The sequence below is a fragment of the Rhinolophus hipposideros genome (assembly GCF_964194185.1).
Source record: "Rhinolophus hipposideros genome assembly, chromosome: 9".
NCBI lineage: Eukaryota > Metazoa > Chordata > Mammalia > Chiroptera > Rhinolophidae > Rhinolophus > Rhinolophus hipposideros.
Genome location: NC_138055.1, coordinates 85276791 through 85294205, shown reverse-complemented (window position 1 = coordinate 85294205; position 17415 = coordinate 85276791). Strand labels below are relative to the sequence as shown.

The 17415-nt window shown below is 42.2% G+C and overlaps 1 protein-coding gene across 2 annotated transcripts in view; it reads left to right on the top strand.

Moving 5' to 3' along the window:
* Positions 1–7068: 7068 nt before the first annotated feature.
* UBE2N (ubiquitin conjugating enzyme E2 N) overlaps positions 7069–17415 on the top strand; it is a 28568-nt gene continuing 18221 nt past the window's right edge. Inside the window, exon 1 of one of the 2 annotated variants that reach the window (XM_081061568.1) lies at positions 7069–7315. In XM_081061568.1, coding sequence (XP_080917694.1) covers positions 7286–7315 — 30 coding nt within the window. In that variant the 5' untranslated portion in view covers positions 7069–7285. Of the gene's footprint in view, positions 7316–7775; positions 8013–17415 lie in introns of those variants that run through there. The other variant, XM_081061567.1, reaches the window with a different exon arrangement.

Genomic DNA, 17415 nt, shown 5'->3' with positions numbered 1-17415 from the left:
CCTCTAAGTGACTGGGTGACTATGCCTAAAATTGGAGAGCTGCTGGGGGGAATATTAGGAAAGCCAATTTACTGAAGATTTAGAGCTGTGTTCTCCAATCAACTTTATTGGTAATGAAGGCAGTGTTTTGATCTCCATTTCTTTCAATTGGTTATAATTTCAGGAGGGCGAGGGGGGCTATTTATTGGTGAGGAAAAAGTGAAGATAGAAAACATATGAAATGGATTCATTTTAACTAAGCTGCTAAAATCATTAACATTATGAAGGTTGATGTATGAGGAAAGACTATTCTTGTTTTAACTAGCCTGGGAACTTAAACTTTTTTAACTTTCCAGTCCTATGTCAATACCTGTATATACATTTGGACATACGAAGTTAAGTTCGCAAACTCATCCTAGAAAAAGCACTACATACCTCATTGCTAAATATCACTACGGTCACCTTCGAACTAACCCCCTTGGGAAGCTATGCACCGATGCCAGCACCTAGTCCACCCTTCAAAGCAATTTTGGAAGTCTTTTTCTGGAATGGCCATCAGAACTCTCATCGTATTACCCTCGATGTCCTGATTGTCATCAAAATGTCTTCTTTTCCATATTTCCTTGATCTTTGGGTAAAGAAAGAAGTCATTGGGGGCCAGATCAGGTGAGTAGGGAGGGTGTTCCAATACAGTTATTTGTTTACTGTCTAACAACTCCTTCATAGACAGTGCTGTGTGAGCTGGTGCATTGTATGATACAAGAGCCATGAATTGTTGGCGAAAAGTTCAGATTGTCTAACTTTTTCATGCAGCCTTTTCAGTGCTTCCAAATAACTGCTTGTCCAGTTGGTGCAAATTCATAATGATATCCCTCTGATATCAAAAACTGTGAGTAGCATTGTTGGGACAAGCTCGTAAACTTAATTGTCAGACCTCATACATCAGACCTCCAGATGACCCTCTGATTACCCCCTCACATGTCCAGACCATCTGACATTCATTATTCAGACCACTGGATGTGACCAGACCTCCTGGCGTTCATCGTCTAGACCACCTGGCACCATTTTCCAGATTGCCTGACAGCTGAATGGTAACCATCTTGGACCAACCCTAGGGCTAAGAAGGCAGGACTGCTAATTGTCAAGAATGCACTTTTTACTATAAGTACTTTTCACTTTTCTTTCTTCTTCAGAACACTTCTGGGCTTTTGTTTAGCAACTCTAAGACCCTTGAATAAATCTTTATCGTTTATTTGTAACCAAAACCCCCAGACATTTTTTTGAGTTAGTTCAATATTGGCCTCCTCAAAACCTGACAATCTGGAATACTGAACACTTGGGCCCACTTAAACACCAACAATCTGGAATATCTAACACTTGGACCAAGAGAATTGGAACAGGCAGGAAGAAATATATGGGTATTGGGAAAGAAGGATCTAGAAAAACAGGAACAAGAAAGTATAAGTTAAGGTTGTTGTTGCAACTGTTTTTGTTTTCTTGCAGATCAGAAAATGTAGGACAGTGACTGTCAAGCTTTGGGCACTTCAGTGGTGCCTGGGAGCTTGTTAAAAACATACAAGCCTGGGGTCTGTGACTGGCCCTCAGAGGGTTCCCTCCACCTGTATGTTTAACAAGCCTTTGAGGTAATTAGCACTCCAAAGTGTGAAAACCTCTGCTCCAGGGTATATAGGATCCCAAGTAATTGTAGCGAGAAGCAAAACAAAATTTTCAAAACATTTCCAATTGTACTGGAATCAGGTGGGCAATTTTCTGCAGAAAGCAAGTGACGCGACTGAGAAGCATATGAGAAAGCAATAGGACTTGAGAGAGGCAGGTGATGGGGGGCGGGGGGAAGAAGAAAAGTGATGGGATTGTCTGAAAAGAAACTTGGGTAGGGCACACGAGGTGGGAAGAAATGGGGAACAGTTCAGGATGGATAGGTTGAGTATGCAGCCACAGGGGGAGTTATGCAGCTACTGCAGCCCAAGCATATGGAATGCCAACAGTTCTCTTGGGAACCTGAAATGGTGGTCTACAGACGCTGGGAAATGAGCCTTGCTTTCAGAGTTCCTGTTCCAGTCAGGCTTCTGGCCAAATGTCTCGAGTCCTACCCTCTGGAATCCTGTTGCCACTGGGAACTGGCCCAGAGAAAGAAATACCCCTTCCATCTACTTTTATAAAAACATTTTGGAATCAATAATGGCCTCTGCAGAATGCCTCCAGTGGCACTTACAGGCTCCGTGGGTAAGCTAACATTCAAAAATGCTTTGCAAAGCATAAAGCACTAAACCAAGGTAAGCCTGATTACTCTGATTCTTCCGGATCTCATCTTTTCTCCAGGCCTTCCACCTTGAGACAGAGCTTGTGGGGACAAAACCCCAAAAAGCAGTTTCCAGGCTCTCGGCCTCACATAGAAAGGTACTGGCTCGGGTAGTAAATGGCCATCAACTGTGATCAGATGCCAGCAGCTGTGGCTAGTTGGCCGTCAGCTGTAACCCGTAAGCCATTGGCCACTAATATAACGGCTGTGGCTATGCTAGCAAAAAAAGGAATGGGGGCTAGCAAGAAGATGGTGGCTGGCAAGCGCGGACTGCTGTTAGGCAGATTATGTAGATCCTGCTTCCTGTGTCTCCAGCCCAGCCGCCAGCGAGAATATATTGGTTTGACTCCCCTATCTATGGCTCCATGGGTGTTCCTTTTTGGCCTTATCGTGTCCTGCGTTCTTGGGCGGGGAGCGGGAGCTGAGACCCTGCACGACAAATGGCGCAGCGAGCAGGGTCCCCTGCGTGACAGAGCTCCTACCGATATGACCCGGAATGACCCAGCTCTGATCCTGTGTACAGGCTGGCGATCTGTAAAAATGATGAGACTCAGTGCTCAGATGTTTACATTGAAGTCACAATATGAGGCAGCAGGCGTTCCTTCCTTTTTAAAAAATCAGTGTGCAATGTTTTCTTCCTCTTCCACCTACTTCCTCCCTGAGTCAGTGTTCATGAACCCTTTTCTCACAAATACTTGTCTTGATCGCCCACGAAACAGTTTTCCTACGCTGCAAGAAACAAGAGTACTTGCAAACAAATACTTCTGCCTGATGGCTATTGCTCATGAATTGAAACAGGACTTCTATTAAAGGTGACTGATCTACCATTTTCCAAATTGATCAACTCTGTGTTGTCTCTGCCAAGCATGAGACAGTCTGTGAAAAACAGCTCTGTTGTCCTCCAGGAATTCAAGTTGAAAGTTTAGGGATGAATATAAAGATCCTGTGCTTTCTGTAAGCATTTACTTATGGATCATGAGTCAGTGTCAGCCATTCTCAAACAGGCGTTTATTTTCAGCCTGCAGTCGTTGATTCATTCCCTTGACAGGTATTTTCTGGGAGCAGGCCCTGCACTCAAGCTCCAGGGATACAGTGACAACCAAGATGGAAGAGATCCATGACTCTGAGGAGCTCAAGTATTAATGTCCTAAGATATTATCTGCAGGGTAAATAGCACTTTTGCCTCTGTTATTATAGGGCCAAAGTAGCAAACCCGGAATATTAGGGGGTAAGAGGTGGAGAAGTAACAGGAAGCAGTAAAATAATGTTCTGAGCAGTAAGAGAGTTGCATAGAACAGGATTCCTCTAATGCCTCCAATGCAGCATTCTTGCTTTCTCTTTCCCTACATCATAATTAAAAGCCACCTTATACTATGAGTCCAGAAGGAGAAGAGACTGGAAAAAACATGGCTGAGAGCAAGGCCTGATGAAGAGCTAAAGAAGACTGATTAGCTGAGTTCTGCCTCACACTGTTCAGCTTAGTGCAGCTATATGGTCACTATAATTTATTCAATACCATGAACCAGCATCTTTTGGCTGAGTTTTGAGTGTATAATATCATTCTTGATCAGTGTTGAAAGAACTCTGAATACCTCTTAGAATGTTGACATTAATAAGTTGGAGTCTTATTTTATGTTTTGAATAGGTTCAAAATCCAGAAGGTACAAGATTATAGAGTGAAAAGTCTTCCTTTTACCTGTTCTCTTGCCCAGCAACCCTCCCCTGAAGAAATAGATTCAATTAGTTTTGTGGATATCCTTATTTGGTCTATATTTCATGGGTATCGTAATGAGGATTCTTAACCAGCTTTCTAAATTGAGAATAAACCTCATCTCAGCCCTGTGGCAACTTGTCCTTCTAGAATATATCCTGTTCTACAAGACTTTCATGAATCAGAAGTTCAGATTTTGTTTTCCTGATGAGTATAGTGTGAGCTGCTCCTAAGGAGGAAAAAAGAGTGGGAATACTGTCAAGTTTTAAAAATCTGGTTTTCTAAGGAAAACTATATCTGGTTCTATCAAGATTACAAAAATAATAGCACTTGCTAAGTGCTATGTCATCTTCTAAGCTACATGTATTATTGAAACTTCACAACAATCACAATGAAGGAAGTATATTTTATAGGTGAAGAAAACAAAGGATGGGCAAATTTCAGATCTGGGCTGGGGCTCCAAACCCCACAGTCTTTTTTTTATTTTTTATTGGGGAATATCAGAGAACAGTGTGTTTTTCCAGGACCCATCAGCTCCAAGTCAAGCTGTTTTCAATCTAGTTGTGGAAGGCGCAGCTCCCTGGCCCATGTGGGAATCGAACAGGCGACATTGGTGTTATGAGCACTGGGCTCTAACCAACTGAGCCCACTGGCCACCCCACATTCTTAATCTGTATGATACTCACTATCCATTCTGATAGAGAATAGCAAGAAGAAGGTAGATGGCAACACTTTTTTTTTTAAACATTTTGTTCTTTATTCAAAATCTTTTGTTCTAAAATTTTAGGACCCACCAAAATTACTCACAATGTTTAAATGCAGATACCCAAGCCTCAGCATTGACCTAGAGAATTAGAATATCTGGAAGGAGGGCTCTGGTAATGTTTATTTCAACCAGCACTTAGAATCATAGGCAGGTGACTCTCAAGCAGGTGGTTTGTAAGCATACACTGACAAATGTCGTACCTGTAATGACAAAGTTTGTTTTCCAAAGTTGGCCACAGCCATATCTCCCATCACATACGCACACACACTGACAGTTTCTAGACTTTTGTCACTCCCCAAAAGGTGGAAATTGGGTGGGCTTTTGTGACTTAGTTGACCAATAGATTATGGTGGGAGTGATGCTATGAGACTTCCAAGGCTAGGCCAAAAAAGATGATTTAACTTCTGCTTCTGCTGTTGCTAGCTAGAACACTCACTCTTGCAACTTAGCCACCATGCAGTGAGGAAGCCCCATCTGCCACAAGGAGAGACCCACTTGGATAGGAACTAACAGCCAGCACCAACTTGGCAGCTCCGAGCCACCTTGGAAGTGGATCTGGCCACAGCAGGACTGCCCACACTGATGTAGCATGAAGCAGAGAGGAGCCTTCCCTGGCCAAATTGCATATTCAAGAGCTAAATAAATGATGGTTGTCATTTTTTAGCACTAAGTTTGAGCAGGTTTGTTAGGCAAAAATAGATAATTGCAAGAGCACACTTCTAACCCAATAATCACTCTGCCAGTCTTCCTATCAGGGTGAATTCTCCTGGGCCCTTTCTAGAATATTCTGAAAGTTTCCTTGTCCAGTGTTATTTATTTTCTCAGATTCTTTTAATCACAGAACCGCTCGTTTCAGACTTCTGGTTATTTTAAGTTCTCATGATTCCCTCTGAAGCTTCATTTCTCATCTAAAGAGCACTGGTAATAAGCAAGGCTACCTTATAAGTTTTATAATTGAGATAATCCATGTCATCATTTAGCATTGTGCCCGGCACATAATGTTTTCTCTTATTATTCTTACAAGTTTCTTGCATCCATATTGTTTATTTCTTTAATGCACTGTTTTGTTTCCCTTTATAGCTCAATGCCATTTCACAGGCTATTGCCCATGCCTGGCATGCTCTACCCTACCAGGTCAGTTAGATTCTGACCTCATTCTTTAGGATTCCGCTTCTCCTCTGTGAAGCCTTCTCTTATCTCTCAAGCAATTAATGCCTCTCTGCACTCAAATAGCACCTTGGAAGAACCTCTGGTATAGCCCTTAACACATTGGATTGTAATTAATTGTTTACTTGTCTTTCTTCTCCACTTGACTCTTAAATTCCTGGAAGGCGGGGTCAGTTTCATTGTATTCTCATCCCCTAACATAGCACCTGGCACATCTTCATTCATTCACTATGTCTGTATTACGGTGCTAAGGAAACACTGTAGTTAAGCAGTTGAAGGGGTCCATTTGGCAGGCCTGCCTGGGAGTTAACGGCTCCACTTTCTCCTGCATAACCTTGTAAAAAGTTAGTTAACGTCTCTGGGTGTCCCTGTCAAGATTGCTGTGAAGATGAAGTAAGATAGTATCTGCAAAAAGCCCATCGCATAGCAAAGCAGTCATCAGGCTGTCGCGAGACGCTTCCCCAACCATGTCATTTTCAGGCACCCCCACTCCAGTCTTCATTTAGGATCCCTGCACTTCCCGGGGAATCCTTGTCCGGGATTACGCCGGGCTCTCTGATCCTGTCTCTGGACTTTCCTCGGGCGAGACAGTTCCTCTGCGTCACAGCCACCAGGTCCAGGCGGCCTGAAACCTTTCTTCCCTGGCCTCAACTAGCTGCAAACAGCCCTCTCCGAGTGTAAGGGCTGTGTCAAAGAGGCCCGACGTAGGCGACATGTAAACATCAAAACTGTCTGGCTCCAGTTTCTTCCCTGGAGAACTTGCGAGACCCAAGCCATCACAGTTGGGAGCTTTGCTGCCGAGCGGTGGTCCTCCCCTCCCTGGGAGCGAGGAGCGCGCGGATCAACCGGACCCCCTCGTCCTCCGCGGCGCCAGCGCACGAGGCAGGCACGTAGAACGAAGACACGAACGAAGGAATGAACGAGCTCCCTCGGCAGCCGGGCCTCTGTTACGTCTCCACCGGCGCGGGCGTGGCCGTGGCCGGACGCCCGCCGTGTGCGGGCAGCCCAGTCCCACCTTCGCGCGGCAGGCTCACCCGCGAGCGCCGGAGGTCGGCACCGCCCCGCGCCACCTCCCCCAAGTCCCTGCCCCGCCGCTGGGCGTCACTTCCGCCACCTCCAGGCCGGGGCTGGGGCGGGGTGAGTGTGGGGGGGCCAGGTCCGAGGGAAGCCCGCCCGCGGCCGAGCAGGGACTACATTTCCCAAGGGGCCTCGCTGGCGGCGGCGGCGGCGGCGGCGGCGGGCGCGGCAACGTCCCCCGGAAGTGGAGCCCGGGACTTCCACTCGTGCGTGAGGCGAGCGGAGCCGGAGTCGAGACCAGAGGCCGAACTCGGGATCTGACAAGATGGCCGGGCTGCCCCGCAGGATTATCAAGGTAACCTCCCGGGCCGGCCTGCGGCTCCCTGCTCCGGTCTCTCCCTCTTGGCGGGTCGGGCGGCGCGGCCGCTCGCTTCCTCCGGCCCGCGGCCCGCCTTGGGAGGCCCGAGGCTGCACGGAGAGGGTCCGACCGCGGCGGCGAGGGAAGTCGGCGCTGGGGAGGGGGCGCCGGGCAGACTTCCGGCCGCGGCGAGACAGCCGGCGGCGGGGACGCGGGGCTTCCCGGCGGCCCCCGACGAATGGGTCACGCCCGGCCTGCGCCCTGCGGGAGGGTGGGGTTGCGGGGTTCCGGGCTGGGGTGCGGGCCTCCGCCGTCTCTCGGACCACCCCCGACGGAGGCCGCGGCGCGCGGGAACCGCGGCGGGGCCCGCACTGCAGGCGGAGGTGGCGGCCAGACGCGGCCTCTGGGTCTCGCGTCCCCCACTCGGCGCGCGCGGAAGCGCAGGGGTGCGGCGGCGCCAGGCGCAGAATGAATGAACCGGGAGGGGAGGCCGGGCCGGCCCCGGGCGCCGGGAGGGCCGCGCGTGCTGCGCCCGCCGCACAGGCTCGCCCCCGGCAGTCGGGCCCGGGCAGCGGGGGGTCCGCGCCCACGGTTCCAGCTCCGGCGGTGTCCTCGCCTTCAGATGTGTTTCCCCTCGTTATCTCCGCGAAGTGATTTTACTCTGGTTTGCACGCGCTTTGAAGACCTGTTTCTGGTCAGAGGAAATAGTTTAACACGAGACTTGGGGCGGGGGGCGCACGTATAGGGGACCTTGTGAAATCTTTTGCTTTTCGATCTTGTGCCCTTTAATTATTAGGCCGTTCTTGGACTCTTCGTTAATGCTGTACTTTGACAAGCATATATGGAATCATGAAAAATTCGGCGTCTCTGTTTTGTAAAATCTTTATATAATGTCCAGTCCTCAGATGTGAAATGTTTCTTGCAATTTACAAAACAAAACCTTGGCATTTGGGGTCAGTTTTAACGAAGGAAGTGAGGTGCATCTATCTCTGTTGCTCAACATGCAAGTTCAAGTGACTAAGTTGTAGCATCGTTTTGCTCGATACAACCTGGCGAACATGTGTGTAATGTTGTTTGCTTCAAAAGTTTGGGCGACTGTTCTGCCTGCCAAGTCCTAAGGATGGAGGCCGTGTGGCTGGGGTACTTGTGTCAAGTCCAGAAGGGGGGGGGCAGTGTCCCTCTCCTACCTCTGCCAAGACATGATTGAAGGTCAAGTTGACTCATGTAGGGCAGGTACTTTTCATGCTGCAAAGAAGTTTAGAAGAGTCTTTCAGTTGGGGATGTGACAGGTAGGTAGGACAGGATCCCTTAGGATGGGAAAGATACTGGGGAGAGGAGAGCTGCCTGGCCCCTAGGAAGCACAGTGAGGTAGAACAGCTCCCCTCCTGAATCTCCAAACTAGCCTCGCTTCCCTGAGTCATCTTTTTTCTAGCATCCTGTCAGATCCCTCAGTGTACTGATTTTCCCCCTTGTGTTAACTATACCAATATTATTTTTTTAGCAATTGAAATGCACTTTTTTATTTCAACTCAATCATGATTTTAAGTATAAAAAATTTATAGACTGTTAAAACTACTTTTTTGTGTATTTTTAACCACTTGATGTAGCATTGTCTATTTTATTCTTGTGAGACTCTGGTACAAGGTGTGCCACTTCATGATATTTCCAAGATGCTGGGCCTTTGGATGTGTACGGTAACCAACTTAATGCTAATGGTCAAAGTAAAAAAAAAAAAAAAAAAAGTAAAAAAAAAAAAAAAAAAAAAAAAAAAAAAAAAAAAAAAAAAAAAAAAAAAGTTTGGGCGAGATGCGTGCTCCGTGAAAGACCTGTTGAAGGACGATGAAATGTAGTGCTTCGTACAATCGCAATTAAATGTATGGGATGGGGGGTGTCTCTGATCTGAAGATGCTGGATTTAGAGAACAATAGGACGTTTTATAAAGTAGAAATTCTTGGAAGTCAGAGAGTAGGACGAATTGTCATTGTGTGCTGGAGTGTAACGATGTGAACCGTCACAGTGCAAAATTTGTTGTACTGTTTTATGGGTTTGTCTCGGACTCTGTCCAAGGCAGTTTAGTTGCTGTATGCATTGGAAGGTCCTTACAGTGTGGGTTTACTTATACTGCAGTCACATGGCTCCAATGGTCATGTTCGTTGAGGCTCCGGTTGAAAATGAGGGGTGGAAGATAGAGCTCTACAATAAATATCCTTGAATTATTACTTACTGTTATTTAGGTTACAGACTAAGTACATAATACAAATTGACATTCAAGATAATCTCCAAAATACATAATGAACTAAAGACTTAACAAATATTTTTCCATGTTTGCTTGATTCTGGAGATATTCTGCAGTAACATGAAAGCCTTGGATGAAAATTAGTTCCGTGGAACCTTGTTCATAAACTTACAAAAATGATTTAAGGCAGTTAGTTGAAGTCCTCATAATTCAATTAATTTGCACACAATAATTTACACTAGGTATTTACATTTTACTATTTAAACCAAGAAAGTGATACCTCAGTTTTAATTTTATAGTATCCTTTCTGATGAAAGGTGCTGTGATTTTGGGTTTTCTCTTGTAAACAGATAGGTGGTTAATGCTATTTATAGCTTAAAAGAATTGTTTTCTCCAATTCCTAGGAAGAATTAAAAGATAAAAGTGTTTTTTCTAGTGCCCAGGCTTGTATTATGTAGCTTTTTCCATAATCAGTGAAAATCTCTATGTTTTTAATATCATAATTGAAACTAAAAGTTTGCCTCTTCTCTGACAATCTCAGTACGAGGTTCTGTGTGGAATATCATGGGGATGGTAGCTGTACTGTCCTGAATGACAGGAACTTACCGTCTTTCACTGGATATTTATGAATAAGGTGCTATCTCAGAATAGTCATTATTCACATTTCCAAAATTCTTCAGCCATTTGATACCTGCAGGAATCCCGAGAAGTAGACAATGTGTTTTATAGTCTAGAAACCCATTGTCATAACTTTCCTAGGGTCTTAAAACTGGCAAGAGGAAGAACTTGGACCTTGACTCACTGTGACCTTCCCCAGCCTCTTGTTATTATGAAATGAAATAATCTATGTGTAAAAATACCTTGAGACCTGTAACAATTATACAAATATAAGATGATTTTTTGAATTACTCTTCTCCCAGTTGGATTCCCATTTCAATCCAGTAGCAAATTTTGTAGACTCCACTTTCAAAATGTATCCTAAAGCAGATACATTTCACCATCTCTCTTAAATCATTGTTTTGTTCCCTCCTTTGTTGCCTGCCCTACTGTATTAGTTTCTTTTTAAGCAGCAGCTGGTGTTACTTTTTTAAAAAATAGGGCATGTCTTTTCCTTGCTTAGAACTCTACAAAGTTTCTCCATCACACTTTGAATAAAATCTTGACTTTTTTTTCCTCCCTAACTACAAGTCCTTCTTGCATCTGGAATCTCCCTACCTCAGATTATCTCCTGCACTTCTCTCCTCCGGTTGCTCCGCTGCAGCAGCCACCCTATTGCTTTGCTGTACCCTAAACACTGGAACCTTGCTTGTTCCAGTCACAGAACTTTCATCCTGTTTATTTCATTGCTTTGTGATATTACTCAGTTCTTGGCTCACATGTCATATCCTCTGAAAGCTTTACCTAAGGATCCTAAAACACAGTTTCCCTGCCACCTACCCCATGGTTTCCCTTTATCCCCATATTCCCCTTTATTCTGTTTACCACTTAACCACTACTACAAGTTGTGTTATTTACATTTTGTGTCTGGTCCTACTAAAGCTCCATGAAGGCAAGGACTCTTGGGTGACTTGGGCATTGCTCAAATGCCTAGAACACTTAGTAAGTAGACTCTGAAATGGTGAATGAATGAATGAATGCTCATCAATCTCTGGTGTAGAAAGTTTTAGGGAAGTTATTGTATATCATAATTTGACTTTGTTACTGCTTAGTAGATTATATCTGAACCGATGTCAAAGCTAAAAGTTTCTGATTCCACCCATAAATTAATTAAAAAACAAAACGAATCAATCTTTTATTTTGTTGACTAGGAAATACATAGAGCACAACATTTGAAATGTGCTCAAGGTACATAGAGGAAAATTAAGACTTTCTCAGCTGTCCTTCAGCTTTCCAGCGCCCCTTCCCAGATAACCATTATTTTTATTGTGTATCCTTTGAGAAAGACCATAGAGACTCAGTACATATATGTTAGGCCTATTTCCTTCCTCATGCAGATACTTTGATTTCCTCCCACCCCCAGTATACCTTGGAGGTGACTAATTTTTTTTAAAGGGCAGCTTTTTGGAACCTTGTGGTTAGACCTTAATTTAGCTAATTGCTTATTGATAACTTTTTAGAGTGTTCCTAAGTGTTGCTCTACAAGGAATGATGTAATGAATAGTCTTATATGTAGTAGTATTTTGAACATATGTGAATTTCACTGAAGCTTGGCAGTTCTGTGTTTAGCTAGAAGTTTTAGAATTTTCTGTTTTCTCTCTGCCTCCTGGGTCAAAGCTCTTTTTAATCTCTAAAAGTGACTAAAGTCATATAGGTTAAAAGGTACCTAAAATAAGAACTCCTCTCTAATCCATCTGTCATAAAGAAGAACCAGAGTTATTTTGGGAACAAATAAATGAGATCTGTAATTGTGGCCTTGGTCAAAAACAAATTTATTTTAGCTGTACATGTTGCATTGAAAGAGTGACATTCCTTTTCTCAAGTTTAATCATGAAAACAATAAAATACAGCCTTAGGAAGCCATAGTTAACTTACTTGAGGAGTTGGTTTATTTGATTAAAACCTACCAGACCAGCCTTCTGAGATTAGTATAGCACCAGACTTGCCTAAAATTTACTTTTCTGTTTGGTGAAGTTCAGTTTCAATTTCTTAAAAACCTGGTATGCTCTGACTTTGCATTAAGACTCGAATTCTGTTTACTTTTTCTTTAATGATTTTGATTTTAAAAAAATACAGGTAGCACTTCTTCCTATCACTACTTAAAATTCACTCATTTAATATGTATTCTAGTTCATAAGGTAATTTTTAATAATAAAAGTGAATCAGAAAACTGGGCCTTTTTTTTAAGCCATGAAAATGTTTGGCTGGTGATGTTTCTCCCCCTCATTTTAAAAAAAGGCATGACAAACGTACCATGAAGATGGACTTATAAGTTGTAATAAAAGCGTCCTTAGGAAACAGATAAACTCACGTAGTAAAAATTTGACTAGAAACAGGTGGTTCTTAGCTCTTTTGGTAGTCCCAATTTTAAAAATTTTCTGACATTCTTCCTAGGACAGTAAGTAAACCATATTTTTTTGCATATGACTTCTGAGGATTCAGGTTCTGGTAAAGCCTATTTGTGAGTTCCCTTGGTCTCCATGGATTTCAGGTTAAGAATCCCTAGGCGACTTTTGGTAATAATTAAACTTTCAGGCCATTAAGGATATTATTTAATATACTACCTGATCTTTTGATTATGAAATGTGGGCATAATTGAAAGTAAGTTAAAAATAGTCAGCTGAGTATTATTTTTTAAGTTCCTCTGTATCAAGCACTTTCTTCAGTCCAGATTGATCAACTTACACACAATAGAAATTGAGTTTTGTCAAATTATCAAACACTTCCTGAGTATCCACCATGCTTTTGCTTTGCAGAAGTTCTGGGTTCTTCCGTACTTGTGACCATATACAGCTAAAGTTACACAGTAAAGAACACCAGCTTTTTCCTTTTCTTGAGAGTCTGTGGGCCAAAGAATTTGGTTCACTAGGATTCCTGACTTGAAGGCAGTAACACTGTTGCTTTCTTTCTTACACCTAGTAGTTTGGTTTATCTGTGTGTAAATGGATTTAAGAAGAAAATATCTTACGCTACAAATTCAAACAGTACGGATTCTGCACATACATTTAAATCTGTTCCCATGTGTTTTGGATGCATGTGCACTATAGAAATAAATGCCGGAGACGAGAAAATGAGGTGAGTGCCCACAGGGGCTTTGGGCGTGACTTGTGGTCCTCACGGTAGTGTGGGTGCCTCGGTGCTGTGACATATGATTTTACTTTCTAAAAACAAAACAGGTCTGAAAGGCATAGTGTATGTAACAATGTGCATCAAGAAATATTTTTTTTGTATGAAAGATGAGTTGGACTGGGATGAGTTGTATTTTATTATACAGTTGCAATTTTCTTTCAAATGTAGTGTATGAAGGACATCAGAATGGATATACAAATTAGGAGATGGAATAATAGGGAATCAGTTAATGTTAGCCAAAATCTTAGCAACTTTTAAAAATGCTTCCCAAGTGAAGTTTTTATTTTAATGTTAAATATAGTCATCTTTAATTTGTAGATTAGATAGGATGCAGGACCACCATCGCCATAGTATGCTAAGAGAGTGAGAACTGTGGCCCTGGCATCTCTGGTGGCAGAAGCCATTAATGTGTGGTTGGAAGAACTGGATAACTGGTTAAGAACGCTCAGAAAAATCTGCAGAAAGAATTCTTTATTAACCATTCTTCAAGAGCTATAGTACATCATTCAGGGCATTGTATATTTGTTAAAATCCTGGATGTAGCTATTCTAAAATCCCCTGAGGGTACTTAGGCATAGAAAACCATAATTCTGAATCAGCCTGTAACTCAGCTGTTTGTATATAATTAGGATTCAACTATAATTTATAGTACTTTTAGATATTGGTTTCAGAATCTAATGTTGACATAATTTGCCTTTTTTAGAAATTGACTAATTCTTCAGATTTTCAAACTCCTTTAGTTTTCAATACCATCACAATATGCCAATCTCAGAGATTTGGTCGTTTTGGGCAAATCAGTTTTTATTTTCAGTCTTTACAATCTAGTGATTGAAGGCATTGTCATCAAGAAAATACTAAAAAGAAATATAACTAATGTTATCTTTATGTCTTGACACTATAGGTGCTTTTTGTTTCTTTACAGCTTTCTAAGTTTTTTTTATAGCTTATACTAAGGAAAATGTTCTCTGTAAAGTTGCTGTGTTTTTAGTTACCCTTAAGGACTATTTGGGAATACCATCTTCTCCACCCCCTTACTATGGGGCCAGGGCAGAAGTGGCTTTAGTAAGGTAATCAGAGCCCAAGGCCAAACTTCAGTCTTTCTCGTAACATTGCAATTTGTCTGTCTTTTTATTATCCATTCATAAGATGCGTTTCAGTTCAATTAAATGGACACTTATTGAATGCGTAATATGTATTCAGCACTAAGCCAGGTGAACAAGATAGGCATGCCTGTCTACTGGAAAACAGTTGTGAAATAAGAAGTTACAATGGGGTGTGTTAAGAAATGTGTGGGACTTAAGGATGTCTGAGGATGAAGGAAAAGGATCTGTTGAAGTATTTTTAAATTTGAAGAGAAAGAGGGAGAATGAATTTTGGGCAAATGGAATAGCAGATATGAAAGCTGGAAGGAGAATGAATGAATATGAATGAGAATAATATAAATACATAGCGTATTCCAGAAATCCAGTATATGCAGTATATAATATCTTAAAGAATTATTAGGGTTCCATTATTAGGGTTCCTGTTTAACTATTAGGTTGGCTTTAAAAGGTTAAAAATTGTAAAAATTGCAATTACTTTTGTCCCAACCTAATGCTAGTTCAGAGAGTTTGCATCAAGCACTGTTGGGCAAACCAAAGCATTATTGCATTTTAAATTGTTAAATTCATACTTAGTCTATGAATCATATTTACCAGAGTGTGATGTGGCAACTATTCTCGATGTGAGATTGGTCATACAATGTTTATTATGTAAATAATAGACAACTTTTATTGAGCACTTACTGTGTACTGGACACTGTTCTAAGCATGTTACACGCATTAATGTACTTAATTCTAACAGCAATCCTGTGATGTGGATATTAGTATTATCCCTATGTTACAGATACGGAAACCTGCACAGAGGGGTTAAGTAGTTGGTGGAGCTATGATATGAACCCAGGCAATCTGATTCTGTAGACTCCAGGTACTGTAGATGTAATGAGCCAGAATATATCTGCCCCTACGTAATAACTGGCAATGCCTGTATTTTTGTATTTTTATCATTTGGACAAATGAAGTGCACACATGTTCATGTGGAGAGTCTAAGTGTTTATTTAGCTTTTTTTAAATCAGAAGTCTCCTTATTGTAGTTTAATTGGAGGTTTTTGCTCAGGTGAGTCCCTGTTTAGTGATGCAGTTTGCCCTAAGAGGGAATGCCTGTGGCCTGCCGCAGCACGTTCCTCTCCTGCCCCCTGGGTCCCTGGGTCCCTGGGTCCCTGCATTTGGGGAAGTTTGGAGTTCTGGTGAGAAGGAACAAAGGAGCAGCAGTTCCTTTCTTTCCTGCTATTTTTTTTCCAGGAAAACACATTTGAGGTATCGCTGCATCAGACCATAACGACTTTAATGTTAATTTTAAACAAGATTGTTTTTTTCATTCAGTAAGCCTAAAAATAGATTAGAATTGTCATACACTAGTTTATATGTTAAATTGAATTTTGTGTTTACTACTCGGAGAGTATGTGTACCTACTTAATTTCCTCATTCCTATTTGGAGAGAATAAGGAAAACTGCTTTTCCAGTATAACTTCCCCTACACCTGCACATATGATAGTCCTTGCTTTAGCTTTTTAAAATAAAGAGTCATTTCACAGTTGGAAGCGCAATGATTTACAGCTATAAAGCTTGAAGTTTCTTACCTCTGGCTATCAAGGACCTATATTACATATATATATGTGTATATGTGTGTATATGTACACAGACATACATACAGAGACACACGTATATACTGTTGGGGTTCAGATAAAGGTTAAATTAAAAGTGCTGCAAGTTCCTTTCAGGTTCCTGCCACTGGTTGTGATTAGAAAGCAGTGAATACTTGGCCAAACTTAGCCTTTTTCTTATCAGATTCTTCTCCCACTTTGATTGTATGGGCTGCTAATGTATTGAGTGGTAGGAGCCAGAAGATATTTTCTATGAAAACTTGTTTTTAACCTGAGTACTTAGTTCATGGTTGTGTATCAGAATTATGTGGGGCATTTATGAATTTAACAGTTGCCAGCCCCAACATATTTTTTTGTTTTAAGATCTCCAGATGATTTTAGTGTGCACCCTTGCGGAAGCAGTGGCCTTGTGCGTACTTGGTTTCAGTGCAAAGATGGGTAGGATGTGGGGGAAACAAGTCAAATCATACAGTTCGTACCTTCTCATGTATAGAAAACAAAGGCATCAGTGAGGACACCAAACGTGACAGTCTGTGTGGGGAATCCCTCACGATTGGTTTAGGGAAAGAGATTTTTAGAGCGGTGAGATTTGAGCTAAATTTTGAAAGTTAAGTAGAAAAGTGGGGTGGGGAAGTAGAATGTCATTCCAGGTTAGATCTGTCGAACTTTAGAAACTGCTGAAACTACAGTGCTGAAACTATAACGTGAGTCAGCGTGTTTTTGCCTGGACCACAGACACTTCAAAGGCAGTCTTTTAATTTGAAAAAGTTTTCTTCAGAAGTAGTTTATGAATTCATTACTGAGCATTCAGTTAACATAATAAATGTTATATGCTGAAAATAATCAAGTAGTACAGATAATTATTTCCCTTTCACTTTCTGTTCCTAATCTTCTAAACCTTCCTTAATCTTGATTTTTGCAGCTTACCTTTTCCTTTAGATTCATTTGACTCCCAAATACGTAAAGGTGTTCCCTCACACGTTCATACCAGTAAACCACCTTTTGAATCCTGAATTTGATTATTTTCTAGTTTTTGCATGTGGGCATTGTGGTTTCTGTCTCCTGTCAAATGGAAGGGCTCCCAGACATTTGGGGACCTGAGGTGCTTGCACGGGCACCCTCTAAGGTTGGCATTTCCTTAACTGGCATAACTGCCCTTCTGCTTCTCAGCTGTCCTTTGTATCCTTTGCTAAGTCGAGGACAAGCGGCGTGGGGTAGTACTAGGTTGGTGTGCAGGTAGTTGGCCTAATCCTTACTCTGGCAATTCTGTGAACATGTGGAAACTGTCACATATGTAAAGTTGTTACTTAAGTGACTGAAAGAGAGAGGAGAGAATTTGAAGGTATTTTGAAGTTAGCAACTATAGAAAGCAGC